Below are 21598 nucleotides of genomic sequence, written 5' to 3' on the forward strand. Positions count from 1 at the left end.
ACAGTAGTGTATTTTAATTAAATCTAAAAAAAAAACAGTTCTTATAGACTCCATGTCAAGGTCACTTTTGCCTTTTTACCTTGAACTTGACACAAATGATGAGGTCAGAATGCAAACTTTCTCTGAGATTCTACTCTTCACCAAGCAGCACAGAGGCCTGGAACAGGGTTAACTGGTTTTCCTCTCCATCCAGGTGGAGTAGTTTGGTTGGAGGGCACCAGTTTTATGGCAGGACAGGGACAAGAAGCAGAGAAGGATTTTATAACCGAGCAAAGTCTGGATCTGGAGTCGTGGTCCGTGTCAGAGAAGGAGGCTGCAGGACGGAAACTACTTTCGCTTCGGGGCGGCGCGCAGGCGCGCAGGCGCGCAGGCGCCCTGGCGAGCGCCGCTGAGGTATATGAACCGGGCGCAGCGCAGCGCTGACGGCGACTCGCGGAAATGGATGTGACCGAGCGGAACCGGAGAAACTGTGAGGCGCAGCAGAGGATGCTGGACCCCCCCGAGCAAAAGGACCCGTCCAGAGACAGAGTGACCCTGAAAAAAGAGATCGGCTTGTTGAGCGCCTGCGCCATTATTATCGGTGAGTTTCCACACAGTTTCTTCGTCACTTTAATCGTGTTGAAACTTTAAAAGAATCTGCGTGGAGTCCGCGGACAGGTAAAGGCTTGTAGTGGGCCATGTGCAGCGGTAGTGGAGGGGATTGCATCATGTAATGAAGCGCGCTGCCCCGCATCCCTCCTGGCGCCTACGTGGCTCCATGCGCCTTCCACGCAGCATCTACACGCCACAGACATTCATGGAACATTTCTCCCAACGTCTTCCCAGTGTTTGCAGCATTGATGAAACTTCACCTGTGCTGTTCAGTAGCTTTTGGTACATGTTATAATATAAAATACATCAAATATAGTTAGATTTATAGTTAATATAGTTAAATATTGTTGAAATGGCGTGGTCAATAATATTAGCTGCATGTGACTGTTTGCTTTCAAAACACAACTACAGTAATGAACAAATCAGCTTTAAAACCAAACCTGTTCAGTCAATTAGCTTCCTAACGATATTCAGTCAGTAAAAAGACTCGAAGGAACAGGGCACTTGACCACATGAGAGGGACGACTGTTCCTCACCATGCCAGAGACAAAGGAATCAGTCTGGAGTTCAGAAAGAAGACAGTACAGGCTCATGCTAAGGGGAAGGCGAATCATTTTGAAGCTCTGTTTGTACTTTCTTGTTTCAACTTGGTGTATCAATAAAATATTCCAGTTAAACATTTAATGTAAATGGTCATTTTCATGGAGAAATCTAATTTAAAGTCTAATTTCGTTAAGGTGGGCTAATAATTTTGGCTTCAACTGTAAAGGCTACCAGGCTGGCTACGTTCATCCTGATGCTTGTGGTGGTAGTGGCCTAGTGGGTATCACACTCGCCTATGAACCAGAAGACCCAGGTTCAAATCCCACTTGCTACCATTGTGTCCCTGAGCAAGACACTTAACCCTGAGTGTCTCCAGGGGGGACTGTCCCTGTAACTACTGATTGTACGTCGCTCTGGATAAGGGCGTCTGATAAATGCTGTAAATGTAAAGGTAAATGCTTGTAGTGCTGAACCCCTGCAGTCGATATTACACCCATACAACATAAGACAAATCAATTAAGTAATCCAGTTCAACAGGTATTATGAGTATCTGAACCTTCTGTATGACTAAAAATCATATACATAACATTTAAAATGATAAATTGTTATAAATAACAATATTACTGGCTTTTCTTTGTCAGCTTTTAAATTCAAACGCATTAAATTCAAAACACTATTCCCTCATAATGGAAGACCAATAATGTCTGCATTTCCTGTGCTGCCATGACTGATATGAAGAACTTCAACCCCACTGAATGCTTTCAGAATGATTGAAAGTGTGGTTTCTTGTCAATATCATTGCTTGACTAAATCTAACAATTCCCCAAATCAATCCAGTGAGAGCTGTCAATCAAGATTCACAATACTGTCCAATACTGTTACACCTTTAATGTGACCTATAAACTGTACAGTTCAATTGAAATAAAAAAAATCTAAAATACAAAAACTATTACCAGCAAATGTGAAACACTGAAACAGAGGCTCACTATTCTTATTTTTGGAATGGCATGACACTTTTTATCACAAACTCGATAATGTGAAGAATTGGGCTGTGAAAATAGGTGTTGCACAGGAATGAGTATTTTCATTTTTCTGTAACCTTCTCCTCTTCTCAGTTGTTCCACTTGCAGCCTGCACTGAATATGCCTCATTGCACATAGGCTGAGATACCAAAACATTTAACAAATTTTAATCATTAAACTTTGTGTCTATTTAATGATAAATAGTTGATTACCAGTTAATTATGAACATGCCTAATCTTTGTACCAGTCATGGTGCAGAGACAAACAAGGTTTAATAGTCAATCTCCAAATTAAAAAGACAGGCAAAAGTTAAAATCAGATGAGCCCATCAGACAGACTGAATGCAGGAAAAGCAAGAAAAGCAGAGACAACCAGCTTCACATTTCCATTTCCAGCATTTACCAGATGCCCTTATCCAGAGCAACTTACAATAGTGACAGGGAGAGTGCCCCTGTGTTAAGTGTCTTGCTCAGGGGATTTTAACCTGGGTCTTCTGGTTCACAGGCGAGTGTTTTACCCCATGCAGACCAGCGTACATGCACAGGAGAAATTGGCTGTGAAGCATTGTATTTATTTTTTTGTCATCTACCTTTTCTGATGCTGACTTTGAATGTCAGTATCTGCTTATCAGTAACATTCTTGGGTTTCAGTTTTGAACTAGATGTTATTTCACACTATGATTGTGATAATTCATTGTAGGTTTATTTCAAGGCTGGAAATGCTTTTCAGAAGCATGTCTACTCTTGGTGTAAGGCACCAAAAAGTCAATTTAAATCCAATACTGTTAATAAGACAAATATATGACATCTGGAATGTTGCCTAGTGCATACAACTCCCCTGCTGGATGTGAATATTTTTATAATAGATAAGGATACCTAAAACTGGAACATTTAATTACAGTTTACAAGCTAAAGTTCAGGAATGTCAGTCTGTCTCCTTGTTCATCCTGACTGATTGTTTTCTAGTTGGTACTAGTGCTGTCCAGAGCAAGGAGGAGATACCAGGACAGGGCTGTAGGAGGGCATCAACCCAGCAGTGTTTGCTCCTTTTTGCCTGATGTCCGCCACTCACAGGCTGGGTTGCATCATTTCTTGTTGAAATATCTGCCATTATACAGAGGCTGGCATTGTGACCCACCTGTAGATGACTCATTTAAGGAATGAGAATGTCAGATTCCTCACAGTGATCAGGTTCTGACAGGTATTACAAACTGGAGTATTAAACTGAATAATTACTATTATTCAGTTTATAAACTGGACTATTAATCTGAAATAGAGAGTGACTGCATTTTTCTTTCTCTTTTCTACAAGGTAACATTATTGGCTCTGGGATCTTCATCTCTCCAAAGGGTGTCCTGGAACATGCTGGCAGTGTGGGCTTCTCCCTCATAGTCTGGGTGCTGGGTGGGGGCATCTGTGCCCTGGGCTCCCTGTGCTATGCTGAGCTGGGGGTCACTATCCCCAAATCAGGTGGGGATTACTCCTACGTGACGGAGATATTTGGAGGCCTGGTAGGGTGCGTACATTACCCGTTTTGTCCCATGTGTCATGCTTGTGTGTATATGCTGGCATATATGTGTGTGTGTGTTGTTTCTGCCCTGGTAGGTTCCTGCTGTTATGGAGCGCAGTACTTATCATGTACCCCACCACGCTGGCAGTCATCGCTCTCACCTTCTCCAACTACGTTCTGCAGCCGGCCTTTCCCAACTGCCTGCCACCCTACGTGGCCACGCGCTTGCTGTCCACCACGTGTGTCTGTGAGTCTTACACAATGAAACTGATTCAGTAACTGAAAGTGAATGTTTCCATTCAGGCTAGTAATGGGCGTGGCCGGGGTCTGATATGCACTGCAGCTGACGCAGCTGTAATGTAAACATATGTGACTTGGCAGCTCCTGTGGAACACACCATGGAAAGTGCTGTGCTGTGCTGATGTGGACCTGAGTGATATAATTGGCAGATTGAGGGTGTGTGTGTGTGTGTGTGTGTGTGTGTGTGTGTGTGGGGAGGGGGTGGGGGGTGTTAGTGGAACCTCGTGACTGGTTGATTAAAGTCTGACCTACAGACGTCCGGTTCAGACCTGTCTGATCCAAGTTGCAGTGTTTGTGGTATGTGGCCTGGTGAAACTCTCCCTCTATTTTTAGTGCTGGAATTTGAAAGGCCATCGGATCTGAACGCATTGTGAATGTGTAGTGTGTGTTTGTGTGTGTTGCTTACAGATGATGGGCACCATCACCTGACTGGTCACACAGGGAGGCGTCAGCCTACATAATGGTGCCAGCCATCAAGCTGAGGGTGTGTCGCACTTATTGTGCATTGTATTCAGGGTGGTCGGGTTATCCTGAATGATGGACAGGAGCTGATGGGGGACAACCCCTTCTGTCCAATCAGCATCCTGAAACAGAAATATGACCTTTTAATAAGGCAGCTGCGGCTTTAAACTATCGTCTTACCGCTGACTGAGACACTGCATGGTCCTTTACCTGCATGTCTGCCTATTTCCATTTTTTCACGTAGTCCAACTGAGGCTCATGAAGGGCTGACACTGGCATGCATGGTCATGCTGTGAGCTCAGGTGGAACAGCGTGGAGGGCTGAGGTGTCCCTCTGGGGCAGTGGTGGGGCTGTGGTGACCTAGCGATTAAGGAAGCAGACCCGTAATCAGAAGGTTTTGAATCCTGACTCGCCAAGGTGCCACTTAGGTGCCACTGAGGTGCCACTGAGCAAAGCACCGTCCCCGCACACTGCTCCCCGGACACCTGGTTTAAAAGCAGAGGACACATTTCATTGTGTCACCGTGTGCTGTGCTGCAGTGTATCTCAATGACAATCATTCGCTTTAGTTATTATAGTTCATAGCTCTGAAGTGGTGTGAGTGTGTATGTGAAGCCCTCCCCTGTTGAATGTTCTGAACAAGTGACATGTTTGGACTTTTGCTGTGTGAACATAACCTCCTTCCTGGGGGTTTAGCACAGAGGTCATCTAGCCACGATTGCGTATTTCTTTCATGCAGAGCAGACATCCAGCACATCCAGAACTGTAATGTCAGTCAACAGCAGCTGGTCACATGATGCACAGGGTTTCTGCAGATTCTTAAATTGGATTTTCGAAATTAAATATCATTAAAAACGACTAGTAATCCTTAAATCCAGAGAAAAAAATACTATACTGCAGAACCAATAAACATATTTAACCTGGAAACTAAATAATTTGGCGACTTTCTAATATTTATTTGCATTTTTTAGATCAAAATTAGCGTAAACGCCTATAGAGCTAGACAGCAAAATAATGCACTCACGGGCAGTGTTCTGATATCTCATATTACTGAATCAGGAATATTTAGGAGGAGAAAGTATGTTCATTTTTTCTAAACCAAATGAAAAAAGCCTTCAATCTGTCAGTAATCCACCGGGTTCAAAAGGGCAACGCTGTGTAATCAGTATGTCATATTTTGCGATTACATGAATGCAAAATTATGCGATTTATATTATGAGTACATGGACTGAAGCAATATTATGTCTCTCAAAGTTGGTCAATTTACTAAACTGCTTGGTCTTACTTCAGTCTGTTAACCGTTCCTGCCGTGTTCCAGACTGGAGTCGAGGAACACAGGGTAGAGCTGGAAATCAATTTCTATCATTTTAATTTGGTTGAGCTTATGCGGTAAATGATCGGTCAGCAAACACACACTTCTGGTCTATAGTACATATACTTTGTTTCTGTGATTTATTAAAAGTTTGTTGTAAATTAAGGTATTAAATATTGTTTGATTAAATGTTAATTTGATTTGCAAATCTCAGCCACTGTCATCAGGTGATGTTATTGCATATACTATATATATAAAACTGTAGGGCTAGCTCCTGTTCTCAGTTGGGTAGACAAATAAATGTATTATTTTTAGTATTTATTATTGCAGGAGGCTTATTACTTTTTACATGGTTTTATCCAAAGTCAGAACACAGTTCATATTCGTTTGCCATTCACCCCATACAACAGCACTGCTCTCTTAAAGCAACATTTTACAAGTCGTATGTGTGATGTCACAACGTCAGCCCAGGCGGGACTGGATATAGTCAGCACTTCCTATATACTATTATGTAGTACAGATTTCTTAAAATGTACCTGTTAAGCCGCAATATTGAGAAAATAACATTTGCAGTTATGCAGATTTAGTAATTATTAATTTTATGTGCTTTTTTAATGATAGGCAAGCAAGTGCATTTGTTATATCACAATATTGATTGCAATAGGATTTTTTTATCTCCTGAATCCTGCAGTCCTGAATAAAAAAACTGAAAATTTTGCAGTCGCCACCTAGTGGCTTTCTGCAGTTCAGTTAATATTGACTAAATCTAACAAAAATTAGGAAGGAAAATTCATATATCAAATAATAATATATTACTTGAGATAAAATACAGTAATACTTTATTTTAGAGGAGCACCTGACCCTTGGAGAAATGTAGTTGATGACCCCGATGAAGGGTGTTAAATTTGATTAAAGTGGCCTTAAAAAGGTCTTAAGAAGCCTTACATTTTTTATTGCTGATATTCTTGTTTGTGGGAAGGGACTCCTATTGGCCTTATGGGTGTTTCATCAGCACTAACAGGTGCTTAATGTCTGCAAATTCTCTACAGAATGCCGTGGGCATGGTGGCTGCATGTTCACTGTTTTCTGTTCACACACGACAGCAGTTTTGTGTGGAAAAGCTCACAGCAGCACACATGTTGGTGATCACACGCTTTCAATCCAGAGATGGCGAAACACACTGCCTGCCCACTTCTCATATCAGGGGCAACTATTCAGCCTGTTGCTGGTAGACCTGCTCATTTTTTGTGAAAATTAGCAGGTCAGAAATTATGAAATTAGTGATGGACTGATGAACAGTGCCAACCCTGCCCTGACAGCTGGTCATGTCTCTCCCCTTCAATCCATTCCTTCCCTCTGACCCAGGAACAATGAATCCTGCATGAAATTTTTCACATGAGGAGCCATGCAAAGGGCTGTCATGCACGTCTCTGTCATCTCAGCAGGAAGAAGAGTTCTAACAGTGAGAAAATCACAAATCTGGCTGCAGGTGTTGACACTAAGACCAAAAAAACAGAAATATCCCATAAATCCACAAACACAAAGTGGCTTCCAGCTCTTCATCTGTTACTGGAGCTCATGATGTTGTTCATTAAATAGAAGGAACTTGTGTTCTGTATCTTTAAGTTTGTGCAGCTTTTAGTATGCTGTACAAGGGCTGAGTTTTCTGCCTGCATTCATGTCTCCAGAATAATGATGTTTCACACTGACACTTTACTGTTTACTGCAATTCACAACACAGACTCACTCTTGTTGTCCGATGTGTTTTTAGAAAGACTCAGGTCTACCTGAGACCTGCTGCACCACTGCCAGCTCCCTAACAAGGGAGGTATACATGCTGGTGGCAGCGGAAGCGGGTCTCCATCCAGGGTGGCCCTAAAGCTCAAATGGCTGCAGGGGCACCAGGGCCCTTCCCCTCTACTGGAGCCTCTTGCCAAAAATCTGCCGTCTGTGTTCAGCCACCTCCGCCGGCTTTGTTTATGGGAAGAGGAAGCATTTTGGAGGGGGGCGAGGGGCTCGGCTTTTTGTGGAGTGGGCGGGCACCTGTGCAGAGTGATTGATGAGAGATCTGCCCGCCTCTGGTGCTACCAGCTGTGGCATTTTTCCCAACATGCCTGGTGGGACCAGAGCCACCAGCCCTGGAGACAAACCTCCGGAAAAGCTCCATAGGAGTGGCTACAAGTGGGGAACACACGGCACCCTCAGCCTGATATGGACAGGGGATCAGTAGTGGAGTAAAATACGAGGCCAGTCCATGCAGAGCACAGTTACACGTGAGAGTTGACCATCTGACTCTGATTTCCACACATGAATGCCATCATGCTGTTCTGGTTAATGTCTGTGGTATAACATGTCCCTGAGAAGCATGTGATCCCACTTATGAGGTTCCACACATACTTCTTAGTGGTTATAACAGCCCGATGCGACGAGTGAAACCCCCGTGTGGGTGTGGTGAGTGAAGGCGGCACATTTCCTTGCTGTTTTAGATTTTTGTAGTTTAGACTGTAAATGCAAAATCTACTGCAAGTGAACACCACTGTCATTAATGATATTATGATATGTTCTGCTGTTTTTCTTCTTCTATACATTTAATGAAAAAAAAATCCTTTTATGACTTTTTTTAATACATTAGAATGACAAATTTAAATTTTGCATGTTAAAATATTCTAAATGGTTTTATAATATACCTTACACACACACACGTACACAATGGACATGTTGGACTGGTTCTGCATTTACAAATTTACAATTAAGTTTGCAGTAATCTGACCATAAGCATGAATGTTTGTCACATGACCAGTGTTGATTCTGACTGTCATACCAACGGTCAATTGGTCCATTCTGGCTGTCACGCAGACAGTCCATTGGCCCTGTCATCTCAGCTTGTCGGTTTTGCTGTCATGCTGATGGTCCAACTGTCCTGTTGTCTCAGCTCGTTGGTTCCAGCTGTCACATTCTGTCGGTTCTGTCCGTGACACGCGGCTGTCCATCAGTCCTGTCATCTCAGCTCGTCGGTCCTGGCTCTAACACCATCTCAGCTCGTCACTTCTGGCTGTCAATCGACAGTCCATCGGTCCCGTCGTCTCACCTCTGGCTGTCACGCCGATGGTCCATTAGTCCTGTCGTCTCAGCTCGTCACTTCTGGCTGTCAAGTGACGGTCCATTGGTCCTATTGTCTCAGCACGTCAGTTCTGGCTCGCACGCCGCCTCAGCTCGTCAGTTCTGGCTGTCACGCCAACGAACCATTGGTCCTGTCCTCTCAGATCGTTGGTTCTTGCTGACACACAGAAGGTCCATTGGTCCTGTCCTCTCAGCTTGTCAGTTTTGGATGTCACGTCAACAGGCCATCTGTCCTGTCGCCTCAGCTTGTCGGTTTTGGCTGTCATGCTGATGGTCCATCTGTCCTGTCGTATCATCACACTTTCTACATGCATAGAACTGCTGATGACAGGGAAGTAACCTTGAACCCTAAACTCCCAAACGGCTCATCTGTTCATTGTATAATGCTTTTGTCTGGAATTTGTGGCCACGCCTGTTCTCACAGCTCCACGAATTGTGGTGATCCTAAGCGATGTAATAAGGTGGACATCTTCTCCATATTGCAAGGGATCAGAATGATATGAGATGTCGTCATTCCCAGGATTCCACACAATCATACAGACTGCCAAGACTGAACAGTTATATGTTCTACCAAAATGTAAACTGTAATGAAGTTTTTTTCTAGTAGTGAGAATAGTGTGTGTGTGTGTGTGTGTGTGTGTTTTGTGTGTGTATGTATGTGTAGTATTGATGATGTGGGTTTCTGTAATGGGGGCTTTGTAGGATCTCCCTTATGTGTGTGTCGTGAGGGTGTATGAACATGATTGTTTGTGTGTCACTGTGTCACAAGAGGTCACGCAGAGGTCAAAGTTCAACAAAATCAAACTTTGGGGTTCGTGTTATAGCTTTTGTATCATATTATAACTTAAATATATTGTGATATTATTTTGATGAAAGCCCTAGTTGAGGGTGATGATGGTGATGTGTGTGTATAGAGTTGGTGTTGATGAGCTTTCACATATTGTTTCATACAGCTATATGGTGACCTCACTGTGAACTTGGTGATGGTTTGGAGGGCACCCAGCACTATAAGCTTAGGGCCAAGCCAGGCCAAAGAATTGGGGAAGAAATTAAGATAAGATGAAGTGAAGGCTTAGGATACCCTTGACAATTGTAGCTTGGTAAACATTTGTTTGAGCTGGCTTATCAGCATTACTTATTAAAAAGATAACAGTTGGGTTGCTGGAGATAATTTATGGTAGGATGGCATTCATGTACCTGATTAGCAGGTCCTGATGGCTCCCATGATGGATTCCTGTTGAGCAGAAGGCATCAGAACCTGTTAAATGCAATAAACAGTTGAGGTGTGAACATTCACTGGTCTCACGATAATTGTAATTTGATTCAATTACAATTATCATTGCAACCCATACATTTTCAACATTGTCACATGATGATTTCAAATACAAGAGTTAAGGTCTCGTACACCTGTGTGGACGCTTTCACTTGCTACAATGAGCAGAAAAACTGTTGGGATAGCACACTGCTAAAGTGAATACATACCTCTGCATAACCATGCCGCAGTCATTTCACCCTTTTTGGAATTGTGCTCGAAAGGCACTCGATAAATTTGCTTCATTTGAATATGTTTTTGTTTTAGGATGCGTACCAGTGTTGATATTGAGACCTGATGGATATCGTTGAATCTGGCATGGTTATTGACAATGTTAGCTTGGAGCTGTTTGAGTGTTATAGCATTGTTGGCTAAAACCATGTTTACTATCTCCATCTCTTGCTGTTCTGTCCCCGTGTCGTTCCTGACCCTCAACCCTATGTAGAAAAATAACAGTAAACAATAGCACAGTAATTTCACAGGACAAGGTAACAGAAGAGCTTATACTGCACAGAATACACTACTGTAATCAGTTACTGAACCTGTGCAGATGGTTTTGATATGGTGATACCTATTTTCCAGCCGAAATGCTCTTATCACACTTGCCACTGTGTATCATCTTAGATTTGGCTTTAATCGCAGTCCAGTGTCCCTCAGCATCAGGCCGTGGTTGACAACGTGGTCAACCAGTGTTGCGCGGCTCTCATTTGTCAGATTCTGTCCTCCTTGAGCACCTTCTTGTCTTCATCTTCCTACCTCCAGCATGGCCTCCATCTCTTCCTCTTCCTCCCCTTCCTCCTCCTCATCCTCTTACTCTTTCTCTGACTCGTTCCATTGTGCTTGAAGACCGATGAACTCACCTGCTGCTTTTTACCATGCTTAAACACCCGATTGGTGTGTCTACAATTAAGCAAACAAGTGTTTGCACACCTGAGGACTGTGTTGAACCGATTGGTTGGACGGTGCGGTAATTTGACAGTCAGTGCTTTGGTATTGCAAGGTAGATAGAATTTTGTGTGTAATGTATGTAGAGTTTTGCAACAAGTGTGAGGTTGACAATGTGCTTATAATTGTGCAAATATGGGATGATGTTTTGTTTCTTGAGTGTAAGGTTTTGCTGATAGTGTACTACTTTTAATTTTAGTGTGTAAGCAATTTCAAACTGCAATTTCAACTCCCCTAGTAGATAGCCACAAGTCATGGCTGCTACAATGATGTGACTGTACATAACCTGAGTGTTCTGTTTCTGTTCTGCCTACGGGTTCTCCCCTTTTTTCTTTTGGCCCCTGTTCCTTTTGACCTTTGTGCTGTTTTTGTGTTATAAACAAATCCTTTTTTCATCATGACGTCTCTCTTCTGCTCCTCATTCCTTCTCCAACACCAAGTGGTGACAATGATTTAAGCATAATGTGTCCATAGCAAAGGCGCTGCAGCAGGAAGTTGTATAATACACGTTTTACAGATACATCGTCACGGCTGGGTGCAGCTGGGGACACAGCTGGCACCAATCAGCTTGACAGCAGGGCTCCAACATACAGCATAACCATATTCTCGATTAACCAACATCTGGGCAATTCTACTGAAAGTAGACTTTCTGTGAAATTCCACGTATTTGTGGAGATGATTGTGTATAGTGTTGGTGTGTGTGTGTGTGTGTGTACATGTGTTTGTGATGATTATGTGTGTGTGTGTGTGTGTGTGTGTCTGATGATTGTGTGTAGTGTTGGTGGTGATGATGGTTGTGTGTGTGTGTACATGTGTGTGTGTTGATTGTGTCTGTATGTGTGATGTAGGGCTGCTACTAATGATTATTTTAACAATCGATTAATCATTTTTTTTTATTAATTGGAGAATAGGATTAAAAATAAAAGCAATCATTTCGAACTCTTAATTAAAAAATCTGAACAAAAATGCATGAACATGTTGCTCATTGAGCTGTTATAATAATAATAAAATAAAAATGGAAAAAAAAAAAATATTTTTTACATCTGCCAAATGTGTAGATTATTTTAAAAATAAAGTGCCATCTGAGACACACACACTAATACACACAAACACATACTTACTCTCTCTCACTCCCTTTGTCCTCCTTTTTGGGCAGTGGTGGCCTAGCAGTTAAGGAAGTGGCGCCGTAATCAGAAGGTTGCTGGTACGAATCCCGAAGCGCCAAGGTGCACTGAGGTGCCACTGAGCAAAGCACCGTCCCCTCACACTGCTCCCCGGGCGCCTGTCATGGCTGCCCACTGCTCACCAAGGGTGATGGGTTAAATGCAGAGGAAAAATTTCGTTGTGTGCACCGTGTGCTGTGCAACAGTTTATCACAATGACAATCACTTCACTTTACACTTTTCACTTTACACCTTTCTTCAGACACTTTATATAGCAATGCAAAAATGTGAGCATGTCCGCATGCTCCTGGCTCAGGCTGCCCTTTGAGGCTTTGTTGCCTGCTGCAGAAAACAGACGCTCAGATGCTGTTTATGTGGCAGGGATGAAGAGGTAAGAAGTGAAGTGATTGTCATTGTGAAACACTGAGGCACACAGTGACACAATGAAATGTGTCCTCTGCTTTTAACCATCACCCTACTGAAAAACAGTGTGAAAGGGGAGCGCTGACCAGGCGTCCTGCATGTACAAAAAAGCACATGTAACGCGTGGTCCTGTTCAGCACGTACACAGACCAGGCGACGTCAGGCAACCGCCGTAAGAAATGCCATTCAAAGCGGCACGTGTGTTTAGCGTAAAACCATTCAAATGCAAAAGAATTATGGCCCATATGGCCTTGTATTTTTCCTTCATCTCCGTTCATTTTTTTTGCTTCACCCTGTCTACGAGGCGTCAAACTCTGCTAGCATCAGTGCGTGAAAGAGACAGAGTATGTGCGCTCCACGCTCAACTAAAGTATTTCTTAATAGTCAAATGCACAACACAACAAATCAATTATAAAATTTGTTGTTGACTCTTTTATCAATTTAATTGATGCGTTGTTGCAGCCCTAGTGTGATAATGATGGTTGTGTGTGGTGTTGGTGGCGACAATGGTTATGTGTGTGTGTGTGTGTGTGTGTGATTGTGTGTAGTGTTGGTGGCAATGATGGCTGTGTGTGTGGGTGTGTTTCTATGTGTGTAGTTTTGGTGGCAATGATGGTTGTTTGTGTGTGTGTGTGTGTAGTGTTGGTGAAGATGATGTTTGTGTGTAGTGTTGGTGGTGATGATGGTTGTGTGTGTTTATGTGTGTGTCATGGTTATGTGTTTAGTGTTGGTGAAGATGATGTTTGTGTGTTTGTGTGTGTTGTGGTGAAGATGATATTTGTGTGTGTATGTTGTGTTGGTGAAGATGATGTTTGTGTGTGTCTGTGAAAGTGAAAAGTGAAAGTGAAGTGATTGTGATTCACAGCACACGGTGACACAACAAAATGTGTCCTCTGCTTTTAACCATCCCCCTGAGTGAGCAGTGGGCAGCCATGACAGGTGCCCGGGGAGCAGTGTGTGGGGACGGGGCTTTGCTCAGTGGCACCTCAGTGGCACCTTGGCGGATCGGGATTTGAACCGGCAACCTTCTGATTACGGGGTCTCCTCCTTAATTGCTAGGCCACCAGTGACCAAAACTGCAGCTCATTTGTAATCCATGTGTGTGTGTAGTGTTGGTAAAGATGATGTTTGCAAAGAAACTTCAATATAAAACATGTTTTCAGTTATTTCACCTTTTTTTGTTAAGTACATAACTCCACATGTGTTCATTCATAGTTTTGATGCCTTCAGTGAGACTCTACCAATGTAAATGGTCATGAAAATAAAGAAAACACATTGAATGAGAAGGTGTGTCCAAACTTTTGGCCTGTACTGTGTGTGTGTAGTGTTGGTGGTGATGATGGTGATATTTTGCACAGATACATTTTCTTCTCTGAGGATGAGGCTTGATGACCAGCCATATTCTACCTCATAATATGCACACTCAAATATAAAATGAATGTGTGTGTATGTTGCAGTGTTCCTCACCTGGGTGAACTGCTCTAGTGTTCGCTGGGCTACTCGAATCCAGGACGTCTTCACCGTGGCAAAGCTGCTGGCTCTGGGCCTCATCATTCTTGTGGGATTGGTGGAGATTTGTAAAGGTACAGCTCACAGTATAATACACTAGACTGCACATAATCTTTACTTAAAATCATCGATCAATTCCATCTTTTTTGGAATATTTGTGCATGTAGTGTCTGTTTATAGACATCTTCCACCTCTATGTGCAAATTTTTAGGGACATCGTGAACAGCTTCATGTTCAGCATGGGGGTCAGGTCATGTGACTTGTAGAGATCAGAATATAGTGCTATTATATTCTGAACAGTAAGTACATCAGCATTAAGTCAGCAATACAGAATTGAATTTCATGTCAAGTAAACTGCCCTGACCAAACAGAGTGGATGGCTATTTTTTTTTTATTCCAGCATTCATAAACAGTGGCATTGTTTAAAAAATCTTACGCAATGTCAAATTGCACAACACACAACATTTGTGATGATGGGAGAGTTCAACCACTGTGTAAAGTCTTCTCCAGTACATCCCAATGATGGGGTCAAGTTCAGGACTCTGTGGTGGCCAATCCATGTGTGAAAATGACGTCTCATGCTCCCTGAACCTTTATTCACAATTAGAGCCTGATGAATCCTGTCATTGTCCTCATGCATGTTCCCTGGCACACTTTTTTACAATTAGCCTCACTAACAAGTGTCTTTCCTGGCCACACAGCAGTTTAGTCCCAATTCCAAAAGGTATTGTTGCATAGTGCGTGGCAATGCCTTTATTTTCACTATTAATCGGAGCTGTGAGTGCAACTGTCCATTTTGTATGGTCTGACTTCACAAAATGGGATCTCTGATCATGCTCTTTCAAGATTGTTTTAATAACGTTTTTAATAAGGGTTGCAATAATAAGGGCCAGTATATGTGCTGTACTTAAAACTCATTAATTACTTAAATATTCTAATGCTTATTTTTTAGATCAGTGGTCTTGTCATAGATTGACAGTCTTTGTTTATCTGGTGTTCAATTATACTAAATGATACTAAGTAAAACTATTTATTTTGATTCCAATTCATTATAAAATTGGTTTGATGTAAAATTTTGAATATTAACTCCTCTAGTACCCTAGTACTGAAAAAGCTGTGGAAGATTAATAAAGTCCATTGAGGAAAATTAGTTTGTGCTTCTGATGTTGCCAAGTGATCTTGGATTAAAGTGTTTTTTTTTCAATCTGTGCCATAACTGTAACAAACTGTCAGTACCCCATGGCCTCTAGAGGCTTTTTCATTTGAGCATAAACACTGCAGGGTATGAAGTGTGTGTCCATATTTGCTGGACGGGCACTGGTCCTGGGACGTCTCAGCAACTGACACATGAATGAATCAGAGAAATGAGTGTGCGTGGAGTTCCTCAGTTTACTTGTGATGTAATGCTGTCTCTTACGCAATGTAATAAAGTTGGCTGTCACTCGCTTCAGACACAAACATAGCAGAACTGGATTCCTTGCTGTAGGGTCAGTTCAGGGACTCAAACAGTCAACCTGCATCCTGCATCGACCACCGATTCACAGGAAGGTTGTAATGCACGATGCACGATGCATCTGCCATCAAAAGATCTAAATTCAGATTTTTTACAAGGAAATATTATGTGTTTAAACATGACAAAAAAATAGCATATATATATATATATGCGCGCTATGTTGTGTGTTGTTGAACAAGCTGTAAATACCAGAGAATAAGAACTTTTCTCTTTTCATATTCATTTGTTGATTGCATACAAATTTCTTGAGGGATATTAATTGACCTGAAAGTATTTCTAAATGTTCCTGGTCCAGGTCATTATGATGTGCTCAGGCCGAATGCTGCCTTTGAGTTTATTAGAGATCCGTCTGTGGGACAGATCGCCCTGGCCTTTCTGCAGGCTTCCTTCGCCTACAGTGGCTGGAACTTCCTCAACTACGTCACAGAGGAGGTGGTGGAGCCACGGAAGTACGATTCAGATATTCTCCATTCCAGAACTTTGTGATGTCTACTCGGTGTGGTGATGATGATAACAAAGGTGCTTTCCTACAGAAACCTGCCCCGCGCCATCTACATCTCCATTCCCCTGGTGACATTGGTGTACACCCTCACCAACATTGCATACTTCTCATCCATGACACCAGATGAGCTGCTAGCATCCAATGCAGTTGCTGTTGTGAGTAAATCTCCCAGTTCTTCAACATACTGCATGGTGGAGTTCAGTATTCATATCAACCTCAGTTACATTATGCATAGGTATATACAGGATGTGTGTGTGTGTCCCTGCCAGACATTTGGACAGAAGCTCTTGGGAGTTTTCTCCTGGGTAATGCCTATCTCTGTGGCATTGTCTACATTTGGTGGCATCAATGGATATCTCTTCACCTCCTCCAGGTACCGGTGCACTTGCACCAGAATGTAATATGCTTATTTCACATGGAAAAATTGTTCAGTAAGAAAGTGTGGTCCATTATATTACAGGCTGTGCTTCTCCGGGGCCAGAGAGGGACACCTTCCCTACCTGCTGGCCATGATCCACCTCAAGAACTGCACCCCTATTCCTGCCCTGCTCGTTTGTGTAAAATACCGATACATGCAACATAATGAAAACTTTCTCTCTCTCTCTCTCTCTCTCTCTCTCTCACACACACACACACACTACATACAGTCCAAACTAAGGTCATCAGGGATTAAGGTAACCTCTCATCACAGACATTCATACATTTTAGTAAGGTTTTTGTTCATAATTCATGTTTTGGACAGTTAGTCAAATCCAGAAAGTGAAACAGCAAACCAGGTCTACACACATGTCTAATGATCCTGATTTATTACAAAAGAGGCAAAGGTCCAAAACATCATCATGTCTTACATGTTTCATGATTCCATAATATAAATTCAGAATTATCTTATTAGTTGTATTATAGGCTGCATGTACTTAACAATAATACAACAGTATTTCAGCAATGTTTTTTCTTAAAAGAACCAGAGAGTCTTAAAACAGACCTAATGTTACAGAAGAAAAATGTAAAATAAGCAGGCGGTCAGAATCTATTTAATTCAGGGTCTGTAGACTGCGGTGTGTTTTCAGACCTGGGACAACTGTAGGTCACCTGTGGTTTACCTGCATGTCTTTCTTGTATCTTGAGCAATGGTGGGCAGCGAGCATGCCAGACTGAGCATGATGCAGTGTGAGGGGTAATGAGAGCTCGAAGTTAATAAGGTGCTGGACCATTTTTGTCTCAGTCAGGCAGTCAGCAGTTAAAAAGTGGATTGTAGCAATGATGTGGTAGTTTTGGAATGACAAGGTACTGAACATGTCCTGGGGTGTCATTTTGTTTAGATTATTTTAGAGTATTATGAGACCATGGACAGTTTGGTTCTCAGAATAGCTTGAATGTACATTGTTTCACATTTACATTGCTTTGTTCAGTGCACGGCCACTATTCTCATCCTCTGTATCGGTGAGACCCACAACCTGATCAACTATGTCTCCTTCATCAACTACCTGTCCTATGGGGTCACCATCGCCGGCCTGCTTTACTATCGATGGAAGAAACCCAAGCTTCATCGCCCTATAAAGGTAAAGCAAACACACTATGCACCTGCTCTCATTCACATCCTGTCTGGTTTTAGGCCTTCTTCTGATTATCATGAATATGGACTAAACATGCAGAGTTCAGAGAGTAAAAACTCTCATTCAGTTGTTCACATTCAAAACAAAATTCTGTGGGATTTTAATGCTTTTGGCTTTTTACACCTGTACATACAACACAAATTCAAGAAGTTTCTTTACTATTCCTGTAAGGAGTTAAAGGACAAGCCCTGCACTTCCAGGCCATGTTTCACGATGGTTCGGACACGGTGCTATTTCCCGTTTCTTTTCTGTGTTTGCAGGTTAACATGCTGATTCCCGTAAGTTACCTGCTCTTCTGGGCCGTGCTGCTGGGATTCAGCCTGTACTCTGAACCAGTGGTGTGTGGGATGGGTCTGGTCATCATGCTTACTGGTGTGCCCATCTATTTCCTTGGTGTTCACTGGAGGAACAAGCCACGTTGGGTCTACTGTGTAGTGGGTGTGTCCATTTCAGTCCTGTCTCCTCTCTTCTTTAATGTGTTGTGCATGGATGTGAAGGATTAATGCTAACAGGGCTATGCTGTTCTGCAGAGTCGGTCACTTACGTGGGCCAGAAACTGTGCTACGTGGTGTTCCCTCAGGACGACCCGCTGGAGAGCAGACTTCCTGTGGAGCAAGCTGAGTCCAAGTCGGAGTTGTGAACCTGTCAGGGATTTTTTAGTTTTTTCTGTTGTTTTTCCTGCAGTCTCTCCCTCTCTCAGTGAAGAGGCCAATTCCTAAGTGGTGCTTTTATTGTTCTGGGCCCTGATTTTATTGGAAACCTTGTATAGTTGTAGCCTTTATGGAACTGACTCTTTTCACAAGACACCACACGAAACATTGATCAATATTTAGTCTCAGTTTGAGTGTGTGAGTCGTGGCCCCAGTTCAAATGCAGGGATATCAAATGTAATACTAAGCAATATCAGCGCAACATGCTGGTGTGTACAGAATTGTTTTGAAATTATTCTGCTGTTTGAGTCTCATTTGTGCCTTGGATCATAAAGTGAAATGTGAAACGTCAAATAGCAGCCAAGAGCACCCAGCATGTTATTTTAAGAAAAACAGAAATGCACTTTCCAACACCTGCATATTTCACTTTTTTTCAACTCCAGACTGACATCACATTTTTGGGGTAAACTATTTTTTTTATATCTGTTAACTGTTGGAACGCATGGAATACACATGATTGGTGGCATTAGCCAGACCAGGTTGGTCATATACCTTTTGAAATATTAGTTTTGTGTTCCCTGTTTTTAGGTGGATTTAAGAGTGTGTATGGTATGGTACAGTACACTATGCACTTGACCTTAAAAATTAAACTGGTTTCTTCTAAGAAAGAGAAGTATGTTAAGAGAAGTTTGACCCATGTGTTAGATGTTCTGTCCGCCTAATGGCTCCTGTCTGGTAAGCTGGTACTGCAAGAGCAGGGCAACCAAAAAAGTTACGGGTAGTGTGATGTGGTACATAATGGAAAACCATTTTGGACCAAAGTTCACAGCTGTAAAAGTGTACCGTACCCATACCTTTTGTAGCACACTGTGGAAAAAGGGAATTTAGTTTTACCAAGGTTCATTTCAGGCCAATTAATTAAAGTCAGGTGACAATTCCATTAATATCAGCACCTAACATATCATCTTGGGCAGATATTATTTAGATAAAAATGCATTTTCATTTGCTAAAACATACATTCCACAGTCTCAAGCCCAGAATTAACAAATGAAGTATTGCCTAGCACTTACCTAAATCTGCACACTTCCTTTCAGGATGTAACGTGTTGATTCCATCTTCTGCTTCATGCTGCCAGTAACCTGCAGTAATTATCTCTGTTAGCCAACACTGCCTTCCCAGCGGAAACACTCAGCCAGTATTCACTGGTTAGATCAGTTGCCTCAGTTCCAAAGGACATTCCGCAGTCTCATCAGTACTACACAGTGAGGAGTTCCTCTCGGACCCCTGCATGGACTCTTGTACTTACCCTGAAATCTTGGCCATTGTGCTAAACTGTGTAACTACTGTGCAGATCTGAAGAAGAAAAGCACTTCAGGGATTTGTCCACATTCCTGAGGTCATTGAATCATATATGCAATACTTGTATGTTGAAAGACTGTTTTGTAAATGATTTGTGGTTAGCATATTAATAGCATATTAAATTTAATTCTGAAAAATCTGTTTGCAGTTTGTTGGGGTGATGTTCACTTGGATCATGCTTTATCTGAATTAATCAGAACTCATTTGCAGTTTCCTAATTTCATCGTAATGTCTGTGCAGATTTGTTACAAAGCACCATTTGGTCCAGAAACCCCCAAGAGATGCACGGTGGTATTGCATTTACATTTACGGCATTTGGCAAACGCCCTTATCCAGAGCGACTTACAACGTGCATTCCATCGATGAAGAGATCAATTCCGGTTCACTAGGACCCCAACTATGAATACATCTATTTATTCACTCTGTTGTAGATTCTGTACACAAGTTTGACAATAAGAAAAAAGTTACAATTTAATCTAAATATTCATCAAAGAGGAAGGTCTTGAGCTGTCATTTGAAGGTGCTCAGTGACTGAGCTGTTCTGACCTCGAGAGGAAGTTCATTCCACCACCGAGGGGCCAAGACGGAGAAGAGTCTAGATGAGTGTCTTCCTTTTACCTTCAGAGATGGAGGGACCAGGCGAGCAGTACTGGAGGCTCGGAGTATACGAGGTGCAGTGCGAGGTGTAATAAGGGCTGTGAGGTAGGATGGTGCTGCTCCATGTTTGGCTTTGTAGGCCAGCATCAGTATTTTGAACCTGATGCGTGCAGCTACTGGGAGCCAGTGGAGGGAACGTAGCAGAGGGGTGGTGTGGGAGAACTTGGGAAGGTTGAAGATCAGTCGTGCTGCTGCATTTTGTATTAGTTGTAGAGGTCGGATGGTACATGGATGGTAGCTAGAAGGGAGTTGCAGTAATCCAGTCTTGAGATTACTAAGGACTGAACCAGTAGTTGGGTAGCCTGGGTTGACAGACTGGTATCTGACTGGTATCACCATCTCTAGGTAGTAGGAAGCCTTCATCTAGACTCTCTGTCTTGGCTTCCACAGAACAACATATATTCAATGAACCTGAGAAGACAAGAAACAGTAAGACTCCTTAAATTCCAGCAACAACAGGGCAGAAAACTACAAACGGCACACGAATACAAAGTACTCACTACTGTTACAAAAAAAAAATCAATTACACAGGGCTTTTTTCAACCAAAAAATGGTTGGGTTCTGAGTTTAATTAAATTAATGGTAGTTACCTTTTGTTAATGCAGATTTTTTTATAGATTGGATACTAGTGAACCAAATTAGGGATTTCATTGATAGACATATATAAGACATATATCAAGTCTAGAAAGAAAGAAATTATTTCTTTTTAAGTCATGTATCAGACACCCTGGATTAGAGGGTCTGCAAAATGCTGTGTTTATAATTATACATTCGATTGACATTGATGGTCTAGGCTTGGTTAAAATTGAGGACAGTTGTTACTATCTTGTTTATGTGTCACATATTGTGAAAGAGAAAGTGAAATGATTGTCATTGTGATACACAGCACAGCACACATCGAAATGTATCCTCTGCTTTAAACCATCATCCTTAGTGACAGGCGCCCGGGGAGCATTGTGTGGGGACGGTGCTTTGCTCAGTGGCACCTCAGATTCAAACCGGCAACCTTCCTTAACCACTTGGCCACCACTCCCCCAAGTGGTGGGTAGTAGCTTTTGGATTAAAACACACACCTCTGAATCAGAAGAGCACTA

At 42.3% G+C, this 21598-nt stretch overlaps 1 protein-coding gene across 1 annotated transcript; it reads left to right on the plus strand.

The window, feature by feature from the left end:
• Window positions 1-264: 264 nt before the first annotated feature.
• Window positions 265-19986, plus strand: slc7a10a (solute carrier family 7 member 10a). Its single transcript, XM_028956574.1, has 11 exons — window positions 265-580; window positions 3467-3671; window positions 3761-3912; window positions 14159-14284; window positions 16019-16172; window positions 16257-16380; window positions 16495-16598; window positions 16686-16782; window positions 17635-17784; window positions 18099-18276; window positions 18369-19986. The coding sequence occupies exons 1-11, from the start codon at window positions 439-441 to the stop codon at window positions 18476-18478; spliced, it is 1542 nt and encodes a 513-aa protein (XP_028812407.1). The 5' UTR covers window positions 265-438; the 3' UTR covers window positions 18479-19986.
• The last annotated feature ends 1612 nt before the right edge of the window (window positions 19987-21598 follow it).

This window comes from Denticeps clupeoides, chromosome 16 (assembly GCF_900700375.1).
Source record: "Denticeps clupeoides chromosome 16, fDenClu1.1, whole genome shotgun sequence".
NCBI classification, from domain to species: Eukaryota; Metazoa; Chordata; class Actinopteri; order Clupeiformes; family Denticipitidae; genus Denticeps; species Denticeps clupeoides.